General features: G+C 44.2%; 1 protein-coding gene across 1 annotated transcript in view; it reads left to right on the plus strand.

The window, feature by feature from the left end:
- The first annotated feature begins 1,716 nt into the window (after positions 1–1,716).
- Positions 1,717–24,834, plus strand: part of TRABD2B (TraB domain containing 2B) — a 263,662-nt gene continuing 240,544 nt past the window's right edge. The window contains exons 1-2 of the mRNA XM_085067652.1: positions 1,717–2,020; positions 2,438–2,998. Of these exons, the coding sequence (XP_084923778.1) occupies positions 1,913–2,020; positions 2,438–2,998 (669 nt within the window). The 5' untranslated portion in view covers positions 1,717–1,912. The remainder of the gene's footprint in view (positions 2,021–2,437; positions 2,999–24,834) is intronic.

Consider the following 24,834-nt stretch of genomic DNA (forward strand, 5'->3'; position numbering starts at 1 on the left):
TGTGGTGAGGAGAATGCCCTCCTGCCAGGAGCAGCGTGCAGGGGATGCTCACACAGTGGTTCCAAAGTGCTTTTCAGTAGCCTGTGTGACTGTGTTTGTCCATCAGTCACCACAGAGACTGGTGTCCCTCACAGTCTCCACAGGGCTCTCAGAAAGCCACGTTTACATCCAGGTGGGCCTGAGTCTGCTACTGTCCTTGGCAAAACCCTGCTGGCTCCACTCTGAGTTTTGCCAGAGCAAGCACCATGCATCATTATAGTAATGACTGCATTTCATCATGTAAATTTCAGTCGTTTTGATCATTCTCAATACAGCAAGGAACTTTCCGATTTTGGAAAGGGTTTGCAGTCAGGGAGGTGATGGGAAGGCCAGGATACAGATCGGCACTGCTGCACACAGCAGAATGAGGCAGATACCTGGGGCTGGGCAGTGTCGTGCAGGAGAATGGGCTATGTCCAGCACCCTAACTCCCTTACCTGCCCAGAACGGATCTAGAGAGGCAACAGTTCTCGCATGTGATGGTGACAGGCATTGTCAGCCTGTCCTCTTCTCTGAAATTCATTGTTAGCCTGTCCTCTGCTCTGAAATTCTTTAAACAGCAGTGGACAACCAGGAGGTAGTGTGAGCTGGAGCTGCTGAAGCCAAGCAAGCGCCTGCTGCAGCGATCTCCAGAGAAGGCTCCAGACCCCTCAGGGATGCTGGAAGTGCTCCCACCACCTCACCTCAGGTCGTGATGCTGAGGTTTTTCGGTCCAGGTGGAAACTGGATCACTAACTGCATGCTTGAAAACTACACAAGTTTCCTTCCTTCCATCCTCCCGTGAGGCTGAGAAGGCGGAGGTCCCGCTGAGGACAGCTGAGGTACGTGGCAGGGCGCTGCCCGCTCCGTGCAGGGGCCACATCCTTGTCCTGCCCTCCCGCCGGGCTCGGAGGGGCCGGGGCAGGCCGGACATGTCGCCTCACGCCGGGAGCCGCGCGGGTCAGCGCAGCCGCTGAGGGCTGAGCGGAGCCGCCTCAGGGCATCCCCCGGGGAGCCGGCTGCCCTCGGTTCCTGCCCGCGGCCAGCCCTACCCGACTGACTCAGTCACAGTTATTGAATTTGGGGCTGTCGGAACGTCCCTGTGTGGCGTTCGCTGGTGTTTAAACACGCCGGACGCGCCGCGCAGGTGCCGCGGGACGGGCGGGCGAGGCGGGAGCGCCGCCGCCCCTCAGCCGCGCGCCGCTGGGGCGCTATCGCCCCCTGGCGGCGGGCGCGGGCGGCGGGAGGCGCGGGCGGGCCGGGGCGGCTGCGCGGAACTTTCCGCCGGAGCGCGGGTCCGGCCTGCGGAGCGGGGCGCGGGGAGCGCGGAGCGGGGCCGGGGTGCGGGAGCCGCCGCCGCCCCGCCGAGCACCGCCCGCCTTCCGCAAGGCGCCGCGGGAGTCCCTTCTCGGCCGCCGAATTAAAGGAAAAAAAAATTTTAAAAAATCTTGTTTTTAAACTTTTTTATTTTCTGGCTGCCCTCCCCCGTCTGTTCCCCCCTCCGCCCCTCTCCTCCCAACCTCCTCCCGGAGCGGCGGGGCGGGAAGGAGCGTCTCCGGTCTGCAACACCAAAGCATGGCGGAGGCTGGCGATGAGAACCGTCCTCCCCAAAGCATCCAGCGCCTCTGACAAGCCCGGAGCCAGAGGGGGTGGGGGTGGGAAAGGGCGGGAGGGGGGAGAGCATGGGAGGGAGGGGGCGGCCAGTCCTTCCCCCTGCACTTGTCAGATGCAGATGGGACTGGCAAAGTTTGTTTGAATAAAAAAAAAAAAAAAAGCTAAAGAAAAAAAAAAGGGGGAAGAGCAGGAGGAGGGGGAGGGAAAAAAAAAAAAGAGATCCTAGAAATCCAAAAAGGCTCATCTGGGAAGGAGAGAGAGGAGAGCGAGAGGAAGCGGGATGCAACTCAACCTGACGCTGATCTGCTTCGTCTTCGGGGGGTTCCTGCCCGACGCCGCGGCCCGGCGGGAGCAGATGGACACGGGGCAGTGCGACCTGCCCCGCTCGGTGAGCCGGGCCGGGCCGGGCCGGGGGCGCGCCCGCCCGCGGGGGATGCGCGCGTGTCCGCGGGGCGCGGGCGGGCCGGGCGGCGCGCGGAGGGACTTTCCCCCCCCGCCCCGCGCGCGCGTGGCCCCACAGGTGTGGCGGCGCTGCCCCGCGTGTGCCCCGCTGAGGGGCCGCGGGCCGGAGCGGGGCCGGAGGGATGCGGGGCCGAGCGGGGGGTCACGGCGGGACCCAGCCCCACGCGGGCCTCTTGGTACCCGTGGGCTTTGCTTGCTGCGAGCCCGCGTGGGGCTTGTGCGAGGAGATGGGGAAGCGGGACCCCTGCTCCTCCTGCCCTGCGGGCAGCCCCGAGGTTGGCATCAGTGTCTCTCGCCCTTCTGCCCCTCCGTTCACTGACCAGCCCCTCTGTCTTCCCCGCAGCAAGGAGAGCTCAACTCCTTCCTCTGGACCATTCGCCGCGACCCCCCCGCCTATCTCTTCGGCACCATCCACGTGCCCTACACGCGAGTTTGGGACTTCATCCCTGACAACTCCAAGGCCGCTTTCCACGCCAGCTCCAGCGTCTACTTCGAGCTGGACCTCACGGACCCCTACACCATCTCGGGGCTGGCCAGCTGCCAGATGCTGCCCCACGGGGAGAACCTGCAGGACGTGCTGCCCCGGGAGCTGTACCGCCGCCTCAAGCGCCACCTGGACTACATCAAGCTGATGCTGCCCCACTGGATGACCCCGGACCAGCGGGGCAAAGGGCTCTATGCTGACTACCTCTTCAACGCTATCGCCGGGAACTGGGAGCGCAAGAGGCCTGTGTGGGTGATGCTCATGGTGAACTCCTTGACGGAGACGGACATCCGCTCCAGAGGGGTGCCGGTGCTCGATCTCTACCTGGCGCAGGAGGCCGAGAGGATGAAGAAGAAGACGGGTGCGGTGGAGCGGGTGGAGGAGCAGTGTCACCCGCTGAACGGGCTTAACTTCTCCCAGGTAAGGAGGCTTCTGGCCTCGTGTCTCATGCCGGGATGTGGGGGCTGTTCTTGTGCTTCCATCAGTTGATGGGGTTGAACCCCAAGCCTGCTGCAGTAGGGTGGTCACTTGTGGTCACTCATGGGCCGCAGCTTTTGTGTTGGGCTGCCTGTTCTCTGTCACGCCGACCTGTGCTGCTGGCAGAAACCCCACGATGTGCACAGTGAGCACTGTGTGTGTAAAATGTGTATAATTTATTTGAGAGGCAAATGTCCGGAGTGTGAATGTGTGTGTCTGCTGGCTTGCCACTTGTGAGGGAAACTTACATGCCTCCCGTCCTGTCCCGGAGCTGTGTCAAAAGTGCTTTTTAGTTTTTGTTTGTTTGTTTTGAAGGAAAGCAGCTCTGTGGTACTTGTCAGGAAGAGGATGAAGCATGAACAATGAAAATAGAAATTTCGACATTGTTGAAATTGATCTAAGTACATGCAAACTGTCAGTTGTCTTTTTAGTGGTCACTCTGGGTCAAAACAAAGTGGCTCATGTTGCCCTTGTACTGGGGAAATTAACTGTGCTATAGACATGGGTTTATTTCATTTTAGAGCAGGTAAACTTCAGCAAAAAGAAAAGGATGTAGGTTAAGAAACAAAAGTTATTGGTGTAACTGGACTCCGGAATTCTTTCAGTGGATTTAGCTTTAAACAACCAGATACTAAGCCATGAGATCTATTTCATTTCAGTGGATTAATCAGGAACACAGTAACAGCTATTGACTTTGCTTTGCGGAACTGTTTATGTGAAATCAGATTTACTAGAAATTGAGGAAATGAATGTGTGTGGAAGAAAACAAATAATCCACGGGAGATTTAAGGTGGTGTCAGTTACTGCTATGATATTTCATTTTTAACCTGCTTTTCATCATTAGTTTTGTTTCAGTCTATTTCCACCCTTATCTTACTGTTCTACTTTGACCAAAAAAATTCTTGGTGATGTGGGAATAAGGATTAAAGGACTGATTTTTGGTGTGATTAAAATGTCCTTAGACTGCCTTCACCCCCTGCTACCCTGACATCCAGTGGGAATTATTTTAAGGGGAAAAAGTCTGGCTTTCACTAACATTTGGTTCATCCAATATTTCAACTAGGAGTCTTAACTGTGCATACAGCCTTCAGAGGAGATTGGTTGCATACACTTTCAGAGAAGTTTTCTTGTTTATCAATAAAAATAATTCAAAGAAAGCCACTCAAGACCTTTGCATTAATTAACACTCATCCAAAACAAGGAATTCGTTTTACATTGTTCTGTCTGAAAGGTTTAAGTGCCTATCCTCTCTGTTGAATCCCTTCTTTAAGGTGAGGTAAAAATAAGTAATCATTCCAGACATCCAATAGTGTTTGGTTGTATTAGGTTAAAAATGGCAGTTAGAATCAAGCACATGAAAGCACTTGGTTAAAAATGTACCACTTGGAAGCCTTTTAAATGTGAATCATATTACATTTCTTTCTTTTTAGAGAGACTGAGCAACAGAGAAAGGAAAAGGGACAGAGTACAAAAACTCACTGCTGCTCTTACCATAATTGTTTTTCTCTCCAAGTTTTAAATAGAAACAAAAAATTCCCATTCATTTTGCTCCAAAAATACTCTGAAAAAGAACTGTAAAGGTATTACTGCAATTGGAAAGTAAAGGACAGTTACTTATGCAAAACATTTGTGCTAATTAAAAAAGTACACTCCATTTTAATTGTTGGAGAGAATTGACAAAGTTGCTGAAATAGATCAATGTTCAGGAGGATTTTTCCTAGATTGAAGCTTTTTCTGGGAACAAGGCCATCAGAACAACAGGAGACAAAATTAAAACAAAACAAACCAGATATTTATTTTCTTGCTTCCTCTAGATTTCTTGCATCCTGACACCTGGCTAGTTGTTTAACAATAGTAATTTGTAATGTTATCACACCGTCTGGCAGTCCTACTGCTTGGTGTATTACTGTGCTAATTTAGTGGAGTGGATTACTATTGGAAGGTTTCACCTCCCAATTCCAGCTCTTGGAGCCTTCCTTGAGCAACACGTAATTAAAACACACTAAAATGGAAATCAGAAATTGAGCAGCTTTTGTCTCACAGGGTGTTTGCACAGTTTGATGAGAACATCTGTGATAAATTACAGTCCCAAATCTGCTAAGGGCATCAGCGGTTTTTTACCTGTTTTCAGCATTACTGTTACAGGAATATTGCATATTCTTTCTGCATTCAGAATTCAGGTTTCAAGACTGTGCCTTGCTGAATCATGTCAATGCTTTTGTTTCCCACGTCCCCAAAGTCCAGTATTTTTGCCCTAAGCAAATTAAAAAAAAAGAAAAAAAAAGCTTATTTTTCCCTACTTCTTCCCCTCAAAGGCAGCTTTGTGCTACTGCAAATATTTAATCTGACTACATACACCAAATCTGTTAATCTGATACCGTAAGAAGGAGGAAATCTAGGAGTGGTCCCGGTGTGGTACTTGGTTTTGATCTGCTCTGAAAGAAAGTGGATACACTTGCATTTTTGACCAGGAACGATCTTTGAAACGTTCTGTTCGTGTCTTTGAAATGTTGATTGTCTTAGCCGGATAAAAAGATTAAGGTGGCTCATATAATTAGCTGCTTCCTGGAGAGCCAGCTCCTGCAGGTAGAGCAGGGCGCATTGTTTTCTATTGTAAACCCCGAAACTTTGTAGTTCGGTGCTCCACTCCCCCTGAAATCTCTGCACAGTGTTTCCTGCTGCTCTTCCACATCACTCCCATCATCCTGCTTCCCGCTGACCTGCTGCTCTCTCCTGCTTGGATCCTGGGGGGAGTGTTATCCTACCTTCTGGGGGGAATGTTATCCCACCTTCTGGGATCTGGCAGCTGCTGGTCACTCAGAGTCCAGGCCCTGGGTATGGGAGAGCTGGTGTCAAGGTGTCTGAATGCTGTGCTGGGAGCCTGGATGCAGGGGAATTCTTAACATGTTTGGGTCAGGTTGAAATTTCACTGCTCCTTGCTATTTGAAGTTTCAGGGTTTTCATGGAAGGTGGGACAGAAAGAGCTGGGATCTGGCAGCTGCTGGTCGCTCAGAGTCCAGGCCCTGAGTATGGGAGAGCTGGTGTCAAGGTGTCTGAATGCCAGCAGAAAGGCTGTGCTGGGAGCCTGGATGCAGGGGAATTCTTAGCACGTTTGGGTCAGGTTGAAATTTCACTGCTCCTTGCTATTTGAAGTTTCAGGTTTTTCATGGAAGGTGGGACAGAAAGAGCTGAGGCAAATGAAGAAGAGGAAGTAGACAACTCTCTGACAGTGCTGATGTTTGTGTACAGAGTGGCCAGAAAAGGGCAAAATCAAGTTGGCCAGGGCTGAGAATTGGTGAGGAGTGGATGGCATTCTGGGCCTTCTCGTGGAATCCTGGCACAGGCACTGTAGCCATGAGTAACTGTGAGGATGTGTCCTCTGAGGGTCAGCTGGGTATAGGGCAAGCTTTCCCTCCTCTTTGCAGCCCTCATGTGGGTCTATGATGGGAATCTCTCCCCAGGCTGTTGGAGTAAGAACTGTGACACTGGCTAGTGCAGCTGCTAAGGTCTGTTGTGTCCTCCCTGATGGCCCAGGGCTGTCATGAGACCCCCACCACCCCAGAGTGACTGCAGTCTGTCCCAGTGAAGGTCTGTACGGTCAGCAAGGGGAAAGTCATACTCATCTACCCAAACAGCTATTCTCTGGGGAGGTGGGTGACATCTCTTGCTTGTGTTTGATCCTGTTTCTCAGCAGCATCCCCAGTCCCAGACAGTGTTTATAGCCCTTCCTCCACATAAGAACTAAAATCCTTCTCCCATCCCATCCTGAGCATGCTTTCCTTAGGAACAGTCTGTATTCAGCTCATTGCAGATGCCTTGAATCTTGAAGTTCATTGGGGAAATTTTGTGTCGGGTCCAGCTTCATCCCAGCCTGTGGGTGGGGAAGCTATCAGGCTGGTGAGGAGCTGCCAGCACCCCCTTTTCTCCCCGCCTGGTTGTTTGGGAAGCCCTGACTCTGGTCTCTGGCTGGTATCATTTCCAACTGCAGGGGGAGATGTTAAATATCAAACCAGTGTTGATTGGATCAGAGACGGCCTCAAAGAAAGAAACCTCAGACTGTGCCAGATTAAACTTCACACTTCACCATTCTCCCCCTTTCATTTCTTTGCCGCCTCGTTCTCTGCACAAATAAACCTCATCTTCCCTCTTTCTACCAATGAGACAGCATTCAGTCAGCAGAAATGACTTTGTTAACAAAATCAGTCTTCATTTCCCAGGTCCTGCTGTTCCATCAAACCCTGGGACATGGCAGCTTTGATTACTCTGGTGATAGGATTAGAGGGGGGAACAAGTGCTGGTTAATAAAAGGCTGATGGGTGGTCCATCATGTTTGGTCACTGACAGCTCTGCAGCCTCGAAGCTGGACATTCAGTGGCAAAACAGTAATATACACAGTAATACATAGGCAGGGCCACATCCTGGACTCTCTAGTCAATCTGCTCTGTCCCCTTGAAAAACTTAAGTTTTCTGTGATCACAAAGCTGGGATTCTCTGAGCTGACAGGACCAGTGTAACTGACTTCAGGAGAAATCTTCTTGTTTGTTCTAATGAAAGATCCGAGCTCAAAGTTTTCTGAATTGAGAGAGCTCAGTTTCAGAGCTTGTTGACTTTTGTATACTTTATATGAGGGACTATTACTGATATGAGGTTTTATTTATTTTAGAATATTTTTAAAATAAAAGTGGGTTTTGCCTAGTAAAAATGGCATGTTCTTGCTTTTAGAGAATTTCAGGCTTTGTGAAGAGAGCAAGAGTCATCAGAAACAGCATCACCTGTTTTGATTGCTGAATGTTCTTGAAAGAAATGTTGTTAAAAGGTTTGATTACACTTAGCTATACATAGTGCACATAGTTTTCAGCTTGCTGGCTTTTGTTAAACTATCACTCCCTTCAACCCCAGGATAAAAAAATTCCCCCAGCAAAATTAGCCTAGGGGGAGAAATTCATACAGCAAAAATAGAAATCCGTCCATTTAACTCCCTTTGAATCCTAGTGGGAGCTGCTTTATGTCTTCACCAGGGGAACTGTTGAGGATGAATCTGTGCAGGTATTAAAGCTACAGTAGTGGCAGTAACACCTGAAGGGATCAGCAGCTGAGGTTTTATAGCTGTACCCACCTGTAGGTGTTGCTCTGTACAGCCAGTGACTGTGTGCTCCTGCCCCACAGCCCCTTGCAAGGCTCACCCAGGCATTTGATGCCTGTTAAGAAAACAGCCAGTCACTAATGATGGTTTGAGGGGCAACTGGCAATTCATCTGTTGTATTTATTGTGTATATAACTGCCAGAAGTGTTTGTACAACAGGTCAGGTATGAGCCCTTCCGTTCCTTCTGATCCTTCACACCTCCTTTGGTAACATCCAAGCCCAAGGCAGGTGTACCTGCCTCCCACAGGCAAGTCTTGAGGATTCTGCTGGTTAATTCATTTGCAAAATTATGGGTGCTGCTTGTGATTGATATTAGGTAGGAATTACATCTTTATAAGAAGGGCCTTGAAAGGGAAAAATCCCCAGAAAACAGTCTGACACTCAAGGGGAGTCTCTACTGTATCTGAGGCAGCTTAACATTACCAGTGTATAGAAGTCATACAGCAGAATTGTGTAATTTTTTCCTCTGTGTGTTTGCCACTTCAGAGGTGCTCACCCAGTAGGTGCAAAAGCTTCTCTTCAGTAAACAGTACTTTCACAGTGATTTTCAATCTGTTTATTATTTGCTGTCACTTTGTGATGCTTTTGCAGCAGCAGTCAGGATCCTCCTCCAGGCCCAGAGTGCTTTGCTTATAAACAGAATGAACCATTTACCTTGAAAACCTCAACTTCAAGTACAGTGCAACCTACAGTCCTCAGAAAGTCTTTAACAGCCTCCCCTCAGCTCCCTAGTGAGTAGCAATCCATGTTATAAAGACAGCCCACATCATTCAGGCCAGTCAGAGGTTCCTGGATTGCAAAGGCCAGAAATGATCTTAAGTAAGGGCACTCACTCACCTTGCACTCCTGCAGAGAGGAGATCCGTGGCAGGGCTCTTGGCAAAGCATATTTAGGGACTTCAGAGGGACATACTGTAAAATAACACGTTTCCCCTATATTAGGCTTTACACTGCAAACCCTTATTAATGTCTTCACTGTCATTAGGAGTTGATGAGACAGGTAAAAGGCAGAAGAAATCATAGTGTAACTGCTTGAACCATGTGAAATTGGTGTGATTTCTTTCATCTTTTGGTCCTATTAGTGGGGTTCCCTGCCTGCTTGATGAATGAGTGTAAGCAGACTTCCCCAGAGCACAGTGTTTAGGATATAACACAAAAATGGAGATTTTTAGCAACAACTGCTGTTTTAGAAACTTCATTGTTTTTAACTTTCAAGGGTCAGTGTTAGAAGAGCCCCATTTTGCAGGGAGACATATCTGCCTTGTGTTCTCACACTTTTCCCAAATCCCTCTTCCAAGCAGACAAGCAATACAGAGGCTAGATGCCACTATACTTAAATCTGCAGAAAGCACTGTGGGTTGATGACAAAATTTCAGTATCTTTGTGAAGCTCTCAAATTATTTCTAGGTTGCAATTACTGAGACATTTTTTTCTGAACATTGCAACAATTTGTGAACTTAATACTCTTCTTGTAACCCAAAAAGCATTACAATTTCCAGCTTGCTTGAGACACCAGAAATTAAACTGGTGCCTGCAGAGCTTAAAACTGCCAGTATCAGTGTTTGAACTTAATACCTCAGTTCTTGGACTGGAATTGGAGCAAGACTATGCTCTCTGCAGAGTGGGAAGAGACATGCAACTAAATGGTGAGACTAGTTGTATCCATCACAACAACTGGTAGTTAACGGTGTCTCAGCATCTCCATGGATTTGCTTTTTCTGCTGCTCAAGAGAGCAATACAGCTACCTTGTGTTGTTGTAACTGTTTATTGGATCTGATTGTCATTTAAAGGCACAGAGAATGAAAATTTGCGTGGTTGGCACCTGTCAGAAACTCAAGCAGGAATTCACACAGATGTCTGCTGCTTTTGTCACTAGTTATTCCAACAGCAGTCCTCCATATTTTGAATTTCCAATATTTTAGAGCTTCTGGTGCAAGTAATTTCAGGACTTCTAGCACAATATAAATGAAAGTTGGTAAAAACTGTAAATTAAAACCATGTGCTCAGCATTTTGAAATGGATGTTGTATGACTTGAGGAGGCTCATTAGCAGAAGTATTTTTAGTTTGAATAAGATCAAAGACCCAGGATTTTCCACTCTGAGGGTCATTTAACATAGTCCTGGACACCCCATTTCTCATCAAACGTAGATTCCCATAGGCCAGTTATGCCTGAAGAAATCATCATCCTTGAAATATTGTAATTAGATTTATTATCAGTGTACCACTGCTGATCACCTCTATCCATGCACTGCAAAGCACCAAGGTGTTGAAGAGTCTTGCAGATGTCAAAAGTGAGTTTTTATCCTGACTTCTTCAAAATCAGGATTGCAGCCCATGCTGGTGGGTAGCAGTGTTAGAAGTGAAAGACCAAATCCTGTATGATGTACTCATTCCAGAATGTCCTGTGAAGCCAGGGATAACACTGAACCATCCCCAGAAACTTCTCGTGGCAAATAGAGAAAGGATCATAAGACAGAAAAAGAAAGTATTTTGATTTCTTTCTTTCCTAGGCTAGTGTGGAAGTTATGAAATCTTCCACGTGAATTCCAGTCCAGAGGTTCTCATGCTTGGGTATCCCTGCAAAACTAGTGTTCACTTAGACAGGGAGAAAAGCTACCAATTCAGTCATAGGCAGCATGTTAGTTGTATCAACAGAGTTAAGGAAATAGCAATAAATGCTTTATGTTTTCCCCAGATTTAATTAAACTTGCTGCTTCTACCCTAACTCTTGTGGCTGGGGCACCTGTTGGGAGACAGAGATATCTCCAATACATAAAACAGAGAAGAAGCTGCCTTCATAGAGCAAGGCAATATTCATCAGACTCCCTTAGTGAGCCAAGGAATGAGAAAAAGGAAACAAATCTTGCAGTTATTTTCTAACCTCTTTCCATTTTAATAAAAGTCAAGTTACGAGGAACACAGGAAAAGTATTTCTTTCAAGTAGGCGGTTCTGTGTCTTGAAAGTATCCCCTCAATATTTTAGAGACTGTACTAAATCCAAGGTCTCCATTAGGCTCCCTCACTTTTGTTAACAATCACAATGAAGACTGATTATTCTCTGTACGCTTTCTGCCACCGCACAAATTTAGCTCTCCTTTGATTTCTTGCAGCCTTTTCCTATTACACGTGACAGCATAATAGTGATGGGGAATATTTATTTAAATGTGAGACCAAATGCTCACAATGCAGGAGTTTTCAGAGTCAGCAGAGGGGGAGAGGGCAAAAGGGTGATTTGAGAAACATGCCCAGTTTTTTGAAGGTCTTTGTATTCCTGGCATGTGATTGATTTACAGTTTTTTAGAAATGATCATTGAGATGAATGTTATTCCAGCAGTGAAATGTGATGGGACATCCCAGTGTGTCCCATTCGTTCTAAAGCACTGGTAAAATCATCACAGCACTATTAATTGTGAAAATGCTAAGCCTTATACTATGAGAGGATCTGGTTCTGACATACTGGGAGTTGAATGGGATGCTAACTTGTAGTTTGTTTTCAAGCTGAGGTAATTCTTTATTTTTGGCACATCACAGAGGCAGGAGAGGTGCAAGTGTGCTGAAGGGCCTCAAAAATACTGTTCTGGTAAGATTTTACAATATAAAAAGTCATTCTTTTTAATATGAATTTCCTGATTAATACAGGAAAAAGCTAGAAAGAACATTCTCAAAAAAGCCTATTATTTGCTTGCTGGAGAAGATAACTCTCTAATACCCAGAATTGAACAAAGTCAAGTTTCTAATACAAAGTTATGGCCAAACCACTTCTAATATGGCTTAGCCTTCAAACAACTGGGATGCAGTTCAGCTCCTTCAGCATTTCTCCTTTCTATTTACAGAATTCTGCTGAGAAATGCCTCATCAGTCTATGAGACCAGGTTATACCATCCTGAAATAATCCAGGTACTTTGTTGGCGAGATGACGTTCAGAGGCTCAAGGCAACAGGCCTTTTAGAGGCCTGAAACACTGTCCAGCTTTATGGATCTGCTTGTCCCTGTCTGCAGACTGGCACTGGCCAGCTTTTATTTAGCTGATTGTGTGAGGCCAGAGAGGATTTTCTTTGTTAACTTGAGTGGCTTGGCTGTGAAATGAGACATACTGTACAGTATATAACTCAAGCTGGCTTTCAAAGGCATTTTTGTTGAAGCTGGGTATCCAGAGAGATCTGAGCCTTTAACATGTAGACATCTGAAACACACTCTAGAAACTTCATAATTTAAGGTCAGCTTTTACACTGGTTCATGTTCCAGTAGTGCTTGCTTTAAAAAAAATACTCAGTTTATATCTAAATGTATAAAGGTGGGTTTTTTTTCTGAGAAGGAAACTGCTCTGAGCACTTGCTGTGTGTTAACTATGGCTGGAGAAGCTTGGAACGGATGTACCGTGTAGGGACTTCAGCAAATTATGTCTCTGAAGTGAAAAGAAAGCATCATTGATGCATTTACACATTCTCAAAGCTGGAAGTTGTTTGGAATCACTTGTAGTAGTACCCTTTTGTATTTTAGGAAGTACAAAGAGCTACAATCTCCCAAAAGGTGTCGTATTTTGGTATATTTTGGATGGGTTTTGTCATTACTGACAAAGAGATCCCAGTGGAAGATATTCCTAAGAATGCAAAACACAATCATCAAACCCACACAAGATCCCTTATCACTCTCTCTCTAAAGTTGTTGCAGATTCATTTGAATTACACTGGAAAGATTTATCTCTTATTAATGGAGCGCTGTTCATTTTTTAAAATTGAGTTGTTGTGCAACACATCAAATAACAATGTCATAACACATCGTAAATCAGTTTGTTCACTGAAGGATTCCACATGATTTAATCTAACATCCTGGACATAGTTCATGAGCAGTTAATTTTAGCAGTTTTCTTTGATACATATCAATTAAGGCAAAGCAACTCCAGCCATTATGGAGTAGAGTCAAAACTGGTTAACGGCAAAGCAAGTACAGACAAAGATTGTTCACAGATAAAGCCTTTGGCAGATCATTCAAGGGATCTTTGCTTTATATATAGAGCAATTGTAGCTCTAATACCAGCAGTGCAGACACTCTGGGACAAAGAGAAAACACAAGCACCCACATACACACCAAACCACAGAAGAAAACCACACACCCCACTTGGTACTTGCGTCTAACACGAAAGTCAAGCTGAAGTTCACCAAGCCTGACGTAGTTACCAAAGAGCTCCATGGCAGGCAATGAGATGGGAAGAAACACCCCTCAAGAAGCATTCAGGAATTATTCCTATTGTCAGTGTGGGAGAAACTGAGAATGTTTGATTTGAAGCACAAAGTCATCCGGCGGCCTGCCAAGTGCCATTTAGCTCAAGGTCATGCAACGTAAATAACCCCAAGGGTTAGCTCCAAAGCAAGAGGTAGCTAAACAAGAGTAGGGGAAGGGATTCCTCTCTTTTCCCTCTGGATGTTTGGCATGCTACTGACAAGGTTTCGAGGCCTGGCACTCCTAATGAGTCTAGTGTATTAAGAGCAATAAAATACACCAAAACCAGAGAATAACAGCTGAATGCAGCATCATGGAAGGGACCATGGTTTGAGACCAAGCCACTAAGCTGTCACACATTTTCTGCAAGAATTAATCAGGGATGCTAATCAGAAAGGAGAAGTTCATCAGAAAAGAAAATTCTCTTGGATGTTAAAGTATGAAAAGATTGATCCCTGTTATGCAGTAGGCACAACCAATGTTTATTTACTGTTTAGCTGGATGGTCACATGAATTTTTCTGTTCTTCTAAAACACTAAGTATCAGAACCTTCTTACAGTTTTTAAGAGAACAAGTTTACAACTGTCACATCAATAATCCATTGCTATCAGTCAGGAAAGGAAGGGGTGTGTTTTCCCAAGAGTGCTTAGACCTGAGGGTATAGCTTGGAATATAACTATGGGAGAATCCCAAAAGACTTGGCACCTGTTCTTCTGTTCTCTAGGGCAAAGCTCAGTGTAGTTCCCATTAAAGCAAATCAAACAAGTTGGCAGTCCTTGTACTGGGAACCCAAAACTGTATCTCGAAACTGGGAAAGATGTCTTTCCTGCTGGTTTATGCAGAAAGGAGTTTTATGTAGACAACTAATTTATTAAGAGAATGAGGAAGAAATGTTAGTCAATATTCTTCTAATTTGTTTGTGGTTTTGATAGGCTTAAAAACCAGACTGAGTAGAGTTACTTGTGATTTCATGTTGAATTTTAGATGCCACGGAAAAAAGTGAACTAAACTCACTAAGTCAGAAGGAGAGTTTCAAACTAAAAGTATTTTGATTCAGCCAGCACCACTTGTGGGTCACTCTGCAGAGTCCTGTACATCTGGATGGCCTGGGCACCATTCCTTCCAAAAAGAAGAGAAGCCAACTGATCAACTGGATAAGGAGCCCTGAGCTTTTATGTGTACAGCATGGACAATTTCATACCTGTAGGCCTTACATAATGTGTTGGAAACTGAGGCATGACTTCAGAGGTTGAAATATCCCAAATATGTTACTACATTTGGAGCTAAGACTGTGATTTTTCAATCTATAAATTTCTCTTACAACTTTCAACTTATTTAGTACTCTTAGAAAGTGAAATATTTGTATGCAGAGAGGCTAGAGTTGATGAGATGGTGATGTGAAGGGGACATCTGGAGAAGTCCAGGCTCACTGTGAATTCCAGAACCTACAGCTCTTCAGGCAAGCAACTATGGGACACATCTTCATCCCTTGGTGAATAGAGTGGCTCCACCCCTCTTTGCTATTTTAGCCCATAATGGAACTGATTTTCTCAAATGCAAATGATCTTGAAAAATGACAGAGAGCATAGGCTTGCATCATTAGCAATGAACCAAGGGCTTGTGTGTTGCAACAACCTTTGTTGAGGGATTATTGTGTTGCAAATCCATGGATTTTGGCACAGGCTGGAGAACTCATCAGTTCCTCTGTGCATGTCTTGCCATCATTCAACAGGCAGACCCTGTTGCTAGACATCGCAGCAGGGCAGCCAGTTGGCTTCTCCCAACCTCCTTAGGTTTCCAGATGTCATAACAAAATGAGAGAGAGAGACTTAGCCATCTTCCATGTGTTTATGCTGGAGCTGCTAGGCAGAGACCAAGCCACAACACTGCACAGCTTTTCAAAAAGGACTTAATAGGCCTCTCTGTAAACAGATCTAAATATTTGCTCCAGTGACATTTATCGCATCACACGTCTGGCGCGAGTGTTTCGTCCTTGTTTTGCTTGCATGTTTGGATTCTCTTATAAACATTAATGAAGTGCTTGAATACAAATGAATAATCCTCCCCCTTTCTTCCCACCCTGGAGGGGAGGGGAATGGGAGGGCATGAAGTAATAATAGTTCAACCTTCAACCCGTAATTGCTTGGTACATTTTGATGACAGTTTTCTTTCTCACGTGCTTTAAAAGACTTTATTCAGTGTGTACATCTATGCAGAAGGCATTGCACCTTTCTTCAAAGGCAGCTGCCGCTGCAGTTGGAGTGCAGGGCACTTAGCAGGCAGCACTGTGTCATTTGATGTTTGAGCAGTCGTAGCAAGTTGACTTGCTGCTGGGTTCCCAGCAGGCTGCCAGAATTCTGCCCCATCCACAAGGCTTTTAACAGAGGATATATTTAATATATTCTTTCCTAAGCGTCTGCTGTTGAGCTGGACAGAATAACGGGCCTGAAGCACCTCAAATCTAACTCCATATGACAGTTCACCTACCTCTTGCTGGAGATCTGGGGTAATTCAATAGGTATTTTCCAGTTGCCTTCAGCTTGAAAATGACTGGAGACACTGTATTTCCATGTATCCCCTTCTGATCTCTCAATGCCCTTATGGAGGCCCTAGAAAGTGGTTGTCTTGGTTTTGCTTTTGATTTTGTCACTAAAGGAGAAGGAGGATGTGAGGTAAGGAAAGACTGACCAAATCTTCTTTCCATAGCTGGTTTCTGTGGAAGCAACCTTTAGAAGATTATTCTGTTGTCTAGGGTATGAGGCCATAAGCCAAAATGTATTGGAAGCCTGTTTCCTAAACATAAGAAGGATGAAGTTGTGAAACAGATCAAGGCATCATCCCTGAACCTGTTCCAGACTGAGAAAACACTGAGTATCTCATTCCTGTGTGGGAGCAATTATATTACTGCTCCTTTCTCCCTGCGCAGTTCAAAATGTCACAATGTCTTCCATGCACAATAAATTACCATCATCTTGTGCCAGGTGGGACAGTGCTTTGCTCAAGACTTTACTAAGCATCTTTAGTTTCTGCAGCTGGGCTTGTAGGAGCAGTGGTTTGGCTTGCTTGGAAGCCAGTAATAAAAGAAATTTCCTTCTAGTCAAGAGGGGCTCTTCAGAAACTCCCTGAACTCATGCAACTAAGCTCTCAGTTCTTTGTTAAGAGCAAAACTGCTGTGTTTAAGCTGTGGGACATGAAAGAAGTAATCAATACCCAGAAAGTAATCAAAAGTTCCTTCTTCAGACGGTCTTTAAGAAAAAAATCATCCTGTACAAGACATCTGCATGTTTGTTGTCTGCAATAGTACTAAGTGCAAAGGATTTATATCCCAATAGTCAGGCTTTGGGAGGTCAAGACTAATACCCAAGAGGAAAAAAAAGCATGTGTTTCCTTCATCTGAGTGATTAGGTATAAAATGAGTTAAAAATTGATACTGTCTTTAGTTCAGCTTGTATATGAAACCATTCAGTCTGCACATACTTGAGTACTATTAGAAAGTGCCTGTCAACTCCATTAATTATCAAACTGCTTATTCAGTCTATGCATTCCTTGCATAAATCCATATCAACTTTGCCTCTTGTATCAGTGTTTGTTTATATGAGCCGGAACTCTCAATCCTGAGCAGTCTAAAACACCTCTTGAAAGAATTTCTTCATCTGCACCTACAGGGACACAGACTAATTGCTAGTCAGAGGATGCTCTGTGGGGTGCTTTTTTGGTGAGGAGTTGGGAACCACAAAATTGTCTGGAAGGGTGTTCTCTTGTCACTTCTGTCCATGTTGATAGTTCAGATAGAAGAGGCTAAAATCATTATGGTTCTCAGCAGCTGTGAAGTGCACACTGGAAAAACAAAAAGCTTGGAGAAAGGGATAGAAAAAAGAATTTGCTGATATTTTTGTCATCCTCTGCCTGATGTGCCAATACTAATGGAGGCTTTTTTTGTTTTTACTAACTTATAGTCCAGTGCATTCCTGTGTCCCCGTTACTCAAGCATTCTGCCTTTTGCTCATTTGCTGGAACACAAACATGGAAGTGTATTTGGAACTAGCTGGAGCCTTAAAAAAACAAAATTAAGGCAAGCTGCCAGATCAGAATCTAATACACAACATATGTTTACAGGGTTATAGTCTCTTGCCATCCTGGCTTTAACAGCACTCCAGTGTGAAGTAGAGTAAATGCCTTCCAAGACCTTTTATCATCATCGTGCTTATCAAAACACTAAAAAATACTGGTTTTATTTCAGCAAATGTGCCTTTTCTCTTGTCTGAAGCCCTTTGAATTCCCTGCCACATTTGGGATCAATGGAAGAGTATGTCCTTGGTCTTGTTTGTCCTGTTTTCTTCCTCTTTACAAGAGCTTATCTCCCTCAGGGGTGACCAGGTTCATCTACCACTTTGGCAGGCAGCCCTGAGCAGGACCCCTGGTTTGAGAGAAGACAGTAATGTTGACCCCCAGGTGCCTTGTGCATTTGGGGGGTAACTCATGACCCTTTATGAAGAGTCTGTGAAGAGCAAAGGGTTGTCCAAGCGTAAAACACGGAGGATTGAAGTGAACGAGGTGTTTTAAGCTAACCTCAGCTTGCCCAAATGCAAGAGGTGCCTTGATGGGTATATAAGGCTCTGAAATAGCAGCAACCCCTCACTCTTTCTTCTGATCATTCTCCATATGTAGGATATACCTATCCATGATCCAGCTGGACTCCATGAGCTGTACATGCACTACTCCAATCTTATCAGGAGAGCTCTGTTAGCAGGAGGCAAGAGTTTTCTGGGGCCTCAGAGACAATCCTGACGTGGCCTTTTTTGTTTCAGTTCTCTGTGTGCAAGATGGGCAAGATATTAGAGCTATTTATTTTTGGAAAATGTTTTTTTTTAAACAGAAACAGTGCTTATGTTTTTTTTTTATTTGAGGAAAAAATGGTTCCTTGAAATGTCTCAATTTCAAATTTAAAGTGAAGTTAGAAAAACCCACACGTCTCATCAGTAAAAGAGCAGTCTGGTGCATGACCCAAATGGAAACTTTTGTGCTATTAGTGTGTAACAGCATCTTAAAGATAGAAAAGGCTGAATTTGTAACTTTTTTTATTGAGATATGATTGTTTTTTTGCCACTGAACTCCAGACAGCAACTGAGTTGCAAATCTTGTAGCAGCTTTTGATGAATTTGCTAATTGTGAAGAAAGTCCCCTTGTGCCTCCTTACTGGGAGCTCTCTAACACAGCTCCCAGATGCCTGACTGGCAGGCTGTTTGAGATGGGGTGACTATACCTCTGTAGAATATAGAAAATTCTTTACAGACACCAGGAAAATAATAATGCTCTTCAGCTTACTTAGTATATAACTTCACCTGATTTGCAGCAGGTCAGGTCTCTGCTTACATCAGTAGTGTGCTGTGTATAGTCATTGACATTCTTGAGGTACAGTTGAATTACATGGGAGGCAGGACATGGCAGTTTCACCTCAGCATTTCATCAAGGAGGTCTCTCTTAGATAGTCTTAGCTTGAAGTTCATTTCAGAAATAAAAATGTGGTATAAATACAGATTTTGTTCTCTTGCAGCTCCAGGACTTCATTCTTTGTAGCTTAGATGACCCAGATCTCATCAGACAGCCAACTTACCCTTTCACTTGAAAAGACAGATAAAAGAGGTGGTCATGGTTTTGACTTTGAGGGTTAATTTTTTTCTTTTCTCCTGAGAAGTGTCTTCTTTCTATCACTAAGGAGATTAGCTGCCTAGTTTAGCTTTTGAGTCAAAAGTTTAGCCTCCTGCTTGCAATTCTTGTTTGGCTTTGCTGTTTGGTTTTAAACATTTTTTGTATCGATTCCCATTCTGTTTCAGTTATGCCTATTTCTATATTTGACTGATCAGTACAGAGTAATATTTGAGAGATTCAGTCAGTAAAGTCCATGTTGGTTAATTGGACACAGTGACTATGTGGACAATGATCTCTCCCTCACAAAGGCTCTGTTTCCTATATTTCACAGTATTCTAGTTCCTAACCACTTGCTCTGTGCAAAGAGCATTTGCTGTGTGCTTTGCTGCTGCCCAAATGCAGATGTAGGTTTTGGATTATGAGATTTCAAGTTCTGAGAATCAGCATGGGTTTTCATGCTCTTGATGACACAGCCAAATAGTGTTGTTATGATAAAATTCAAAATCCATCTCTGAAGCACCTCTTTCTAGCGTTGCCTCATGCATTCTCAACTAGCAACGTATTCCTTTGTCTAAGTGACTTCCACTGTTGGAACTTTTTCCTAACATATTTAAGGTTTTCCTTTACTACTTCCAGATGTAGTCCCTTATTTTACCATTCTTCGACTGTGTAAATATATTTTCTCTGGTTCTAGTACTGCTCAGTTATTTGATAGACAAGATCATGCTCTCTCTTTTAGGAGTCATTTATTAAAGAAAATTTTTACAACTGCAGACAAACAAACAGGCTTCTGCAGAGATTGAATTTCAGTTTTGTCTTGTTTGTTGACCAGGACTCACACCCCTTCTGGGACAGTTCCTAGAGACACCTCGTGGCTGTCAGGAGCTCTACAGAGCACATCGTGCTCGTGTCAAATTGATTTATACTAAGCCTCAACATACAGAGTCATTTGTGAAGGGGTTACCAGTGAGGCTGCCAACCTGCTAATTAAAAGCTAGAAATATTTTCAAGTTCTCCTCTGATGGAAACAATTAAGCAAATCTGTTCTAAAGCGGAATTACCCCCCAAACCCAACAGCAACATGTTGTCTGCCTGAGTGTAATTAAAACTATCGAAGGAAATTTTCTATTCCAAGATAAAAGAAATTGTTCGTTAGTTCCTAGATTCCCATCCTCTGGTTTACACTCCCATTCTGTAAGTAGCAAAGCAGGCAGCTCAGAGTACATGGATGCAGTTTGTTGCTGGGATTCTTAGCTTCTCAGTCAAAACCACACCAGTCAGTTCGGAAAAGCTACAAAGCAAACCCCATTGCCTTCAAACACATGAGTCCAGAGTTAGACAATAAGCTTTGTGCAAGAGAAAGCCAGACTGACTTTTTTAGTTTTCAGGTCATCCATTAATGTAGACAATTTAAACAAGTGAGTCCTGCTGAGACTGCTCACCAGGCAATAAGTCTTTCTAATGGTGAGTGAGCAAGACCTCGAATCCACTATCTCTCCAAATTGGCAAAGTGTGCAGCCTTTCTTGTTTTTGATACAAACTCAGTGAAAATGGTATTTTAAAGAACAGAAGCCTTTAGAGGAATAAAGTGTATATAAACCAAGCAGTTTTACTGGGTGTAATTGCTCTAGACCTAGCTGAATAGAGGTCTTGTGATTACATTATTCTTATGTGTTTAGATCCAATTATTCAAGATTGTATCTTATCATAATGGAATCACAATTTCATGTGTATATGTATAAATCAGAAGGATAGGTGGGGAGGTGGAAATACCAAATAATTATTTGTCATTTGTGTTAACTCTCCTTTTCTCAGGGGGAACTGAATCATGCAGAATGCTGGAAACCATCTTTCCCTAACAAAGGAGAATAGTGTACTACATATGCTTTGCACAGGCTTTGCCTGAAATTAGAAGGTTCAAAGAGTCCCTCAAATTCAGGGATTAGTTCATAGAGCTGGAGTAAGGAGGTAAAAGAGTAGCAAGAAAGATAGAGTTATGGAAAGTATGAATTCAGGGTGTTTTGCTCTTAATGATAAATCCCTATCTTCATGAACACAGAAGCATGAAAGCTGTAAAAACTGTGTGCTTTGCTGGTTTTTAAAGCACCCTGGTCAAGTAGGAGAGGATTACAACTCCAAGTCAGGAATAGGACTTCATAAGGATTTTTTTCCTTAATCAGAACCTAGAACCACCTAGAAAGGGTTAGAGTTAGGTGTGTGTGTGTTATCATGCTTGAGCTGACATCGTTTCTAGGGATACTTCCACACATTTTCTTTAAATGCCCAAGAAGTCTCCTTGCACTGTGCAGTGTATCCAGCTATTATGTCTTTCTATTCTATGGAAAGCATACACTAGGTAGGGTAACTTTCAGGTCTCCCAAGCATTAAGGCTTAAAAAAAAGTCACCATGTTTACTTCAGCTTTCCCTCTCTAAATTGCTTTGACAGCCCTGTGCTTTTTTAACTCGTTTTGGGGAATATCCAGTCTGCCGTTGGAATTATTTGAATTGTACAGAAAGAAAGGAGGGCCTGTTTCCCTCCGAATTCCATATATTGTGTCGCTGGAGCTTTTCATGTTCCATAAACAATGCTCTCTTTTTCTAACCCTCTCCCCCTCCTGCCCATAGCCTGACTTTCTATAATTTTCTTGACATGGACAACTCAGCATTTTTGTGAAAAGCTATGACTGATTTTCTGCAGCTTTACAAACAGGAGCTTGCTGGTGATTTCAAGAGGATCAGGTAGTTTGATGCAAGTGAGACTGGGTCGGGTCTCTGGGACTTCAAACATGTCTCAGCAGTGCATCTAGTTGTGAGTGATTGTTTTCCCTTAAAGCATTCATGATCTCCAATTGGCAAGTCTCCTCTCATAACCAAGGAGACATTTGGAAAAAAGTTGGTGTTTTTAAATGTCTTCTTAATCCCTGTAGAACTCTAGCCACATAGAAGCAAGTGGCTTCATTTTTCCACACACTACTCTTTTTTTAGTTAATAATTCAGTTATTATGTGAGTGAAATCTCAGAGTTGCAGGCACTCTGCTGTTTAAGTTCATTTCAAGCTTCCTATGAGTCTTTTAATAGTTGAATGGTGTTTCATGGTCTGTCTTTGATGACTCATGAAGCTGGATCCCAGGAGAAAAATCACAGCCTAGATAAGCAACCATGGTAGATATTGCAAAAGCAGTAGAGCTTGTGCAGCACTTCAGTGGCTTGATGCCTCAGTATATTTTTGTTTCTTTCTTTACCAGGAAGATGGATAATTTCCAATCTTAATGACCACGCATGGGAAGGATGAATAAGCAGTATTTGGGAATGGAGTCTGATTGGTCACACCCTTGTCTGGCTATACTTGCTGGTGCATTTTGCGTAGCATTTCTGGAATGCTTTTCTGTTGAAGTGCAAGGGTTATTGCAGCATTTGATTTCAGCCTTATAAAGGCTTTAAAAGAAGTGCCAAGCCCCTGTAGTCTGGAAGCAGCAACACTGACCATGTGCCGTGTCATGGAGAGGGAAAATAACTCCCTTCCAATGTTTGCACTGAACATGAGTGTCACTTTAAAGCTCTAGGTTGTTCTTAAACTGCCTTGCAGCCTGAGAACTTTGTGGTGGAGCTGAGAGGTCTTGGGTTAATGTCATCTAATGCATCCTAATGGGTAGCCTAATTGTAACTGCCATTCCAGCTGTCCCTTGTGTGTTTAACTCATGTAAATGAAAAACACAACTTTCCAATTTACTCTTCAGCTTGAAATATTATAGTCTCCTTAAGTAATGTGTTTTAATTGCAGAAGCAAGATATAATATATATATGGAAAGAGTGGGTGAAAGCATGAAGGCTGTATATTAATAGCAGGGCTTCTTAGCTGTTTTTTTTCTTCACCAGTGACCTGTCTTCTCTCAGCTGGCTGCTGACTAAACAGACAGGGAACAGGTCCCAGCTGATCCCAAGGGGTGAGGCAGCAGGTTGAAATGTGTGGTCACCTATCCCAGCTCCCATCTGCTGCAAGATGTGCAGATGGTTGGACACAGACCTCTGAAGCTTGCACAGGCCCACTTGATGTCAGTCTGGAGTGACTCTCTCTCTGATTTACGTTGGCAGAGAAGATCAAAACCCAGCTTAAAAATTAGGTGGCAGAGACATTAAAAAAAAAAAAAATGGAAAGAAAAAAAGAGAGAAGTCAGTAGACATTTGGAAGCTGGGAAAGGCTGCCAAACAAACATTCCTGCCCTTGCTTACGATTCTCCACCACATACAACTGGCTGTGTACGTCTGGGAGCAGCCAGCATAGTGATCTATTCATAAAGGGCCAAACTCAGAAGCCGACCTGTGAGGCTTGAGTACACTGACTGCACACGGGGAAGGTGGAGCAAGGGCTCTGAGGGGCTTCTTGGAGTTGTGCAGGACAAAAATCCCCTTCTTTCCAGCTAGCTAAAAAGCAGGCACATCGGGGGAAAGAATGGTGATGTGCTGAGGACTTTACACTGGGTTTGAGACAGCAAGGACCAATTCTCTAGTCCAGCAGAGACTGTAATTTCTGTAATCTGCAGTTGTCTGGGTCCTTGTGAGGGACTGGCCACTGCTTAGAGCTCCTGCAGGGATGCTCTGACTGAGATACTGCCCAATACTCACTACAGGCCAGAATATTGCTGCTCTTGGATGTCCTCTCATTGGTATCCTCTTAACATCTGAAGCAATCTCAGATCAGCATCTGAACATGAAAATGCAGTTACAGTTACTCCAAGCCTTTCCACAGAAAACCCGCTTGATTTTAGCTCAGTATTGTCCTTTTCCTCTTTACTGTGTGTTTTAAGATAATTTACCTTTGGGAAACACAGCTGATTGTGGCACTGAGCAGATGCTTCTCAGCATTTCACCTACTGGCTGTCCCCATCCTGCATGTGCACAGGAGATGGCACAGGTTTAAATGGCATCACTTAGTCCAGAGGAAGCTGCCTGATTTTCCCAAGTGCTGTCAGTGCATGGCCAGGGTGTTGCAAAATTAGTAAGGGAGACTAATAACAAGGCACAGATACTTCAGAAAGGAATTTCTTTGGTGAAAGATCCTGTGTGTATATGCCTGGTTTCTCCAAACTGATTTCTCCACATGCTCAGTACACAAATAGCTTTCCTTACACTAACACATCTGCTAACTCAGCTTTCTGATGCTGAGCTACCAAGGGACAGCATGGATAACTGGGAGCTACCCTCAGTTCTCTCATACAGTACAACAGTTACTAATTCTTATCATTATTTGGGCTAAGATCTGTTTGTGAGAGCAGGTTTATCCCTAGATGGCAGAGCAACTGGACCCCATGGCACAGGCATTGAACCTGTACCGATAGATGCTACTTTTAAGAGGTTAGGTCATCACAGCAGTGTGAGTAAAAGTATAATCCTCTCTTCAGGTTTGCTCATGATGTATTTAAGAAATAGCCTACAAGGTAGGTTTGTGGCAACCCTAGATGGGTTGCTTCAAATATGCTGTTTCTGTCAACATTCCTGATTTCCCGTCCCAAAGGTGTGTCAGGCTCTGCCGGGTTTCAGCTTTGGGTGATACAAAATTCAGAAGTCAGTTGCTAACAGTCACAGCTTGATTGCATATGTACACACAGAGACACACATGCTGAGGGAAAGCAGAAAAACGGAGCTCTACAAAAGGAATTATTTATCTGGTTCTTTGTTTTCTTCCTCCTGCGTGTGAGCACAGCTGGGATTTGTGCTCGGCTGGGGTTTCCAAGGGGCGGGCAGCTCATGCAGAGTCTCCTGCAGG

This window comes from Lichenostomus cassidix, chromosome 8, assembly GCF_008360975.1.
Source record: "Lichenostomus cassidix isolate B80296 chromosome 8, HeHo_3.0, whole genome shotgun sequence".
NCBI classification, from domain to species: Eukaryota; Metazoa; Chordata; class Aves; order Passeriformes; family Meliphagidae; genus Lichenostomus; species Lichenostomus cassidix.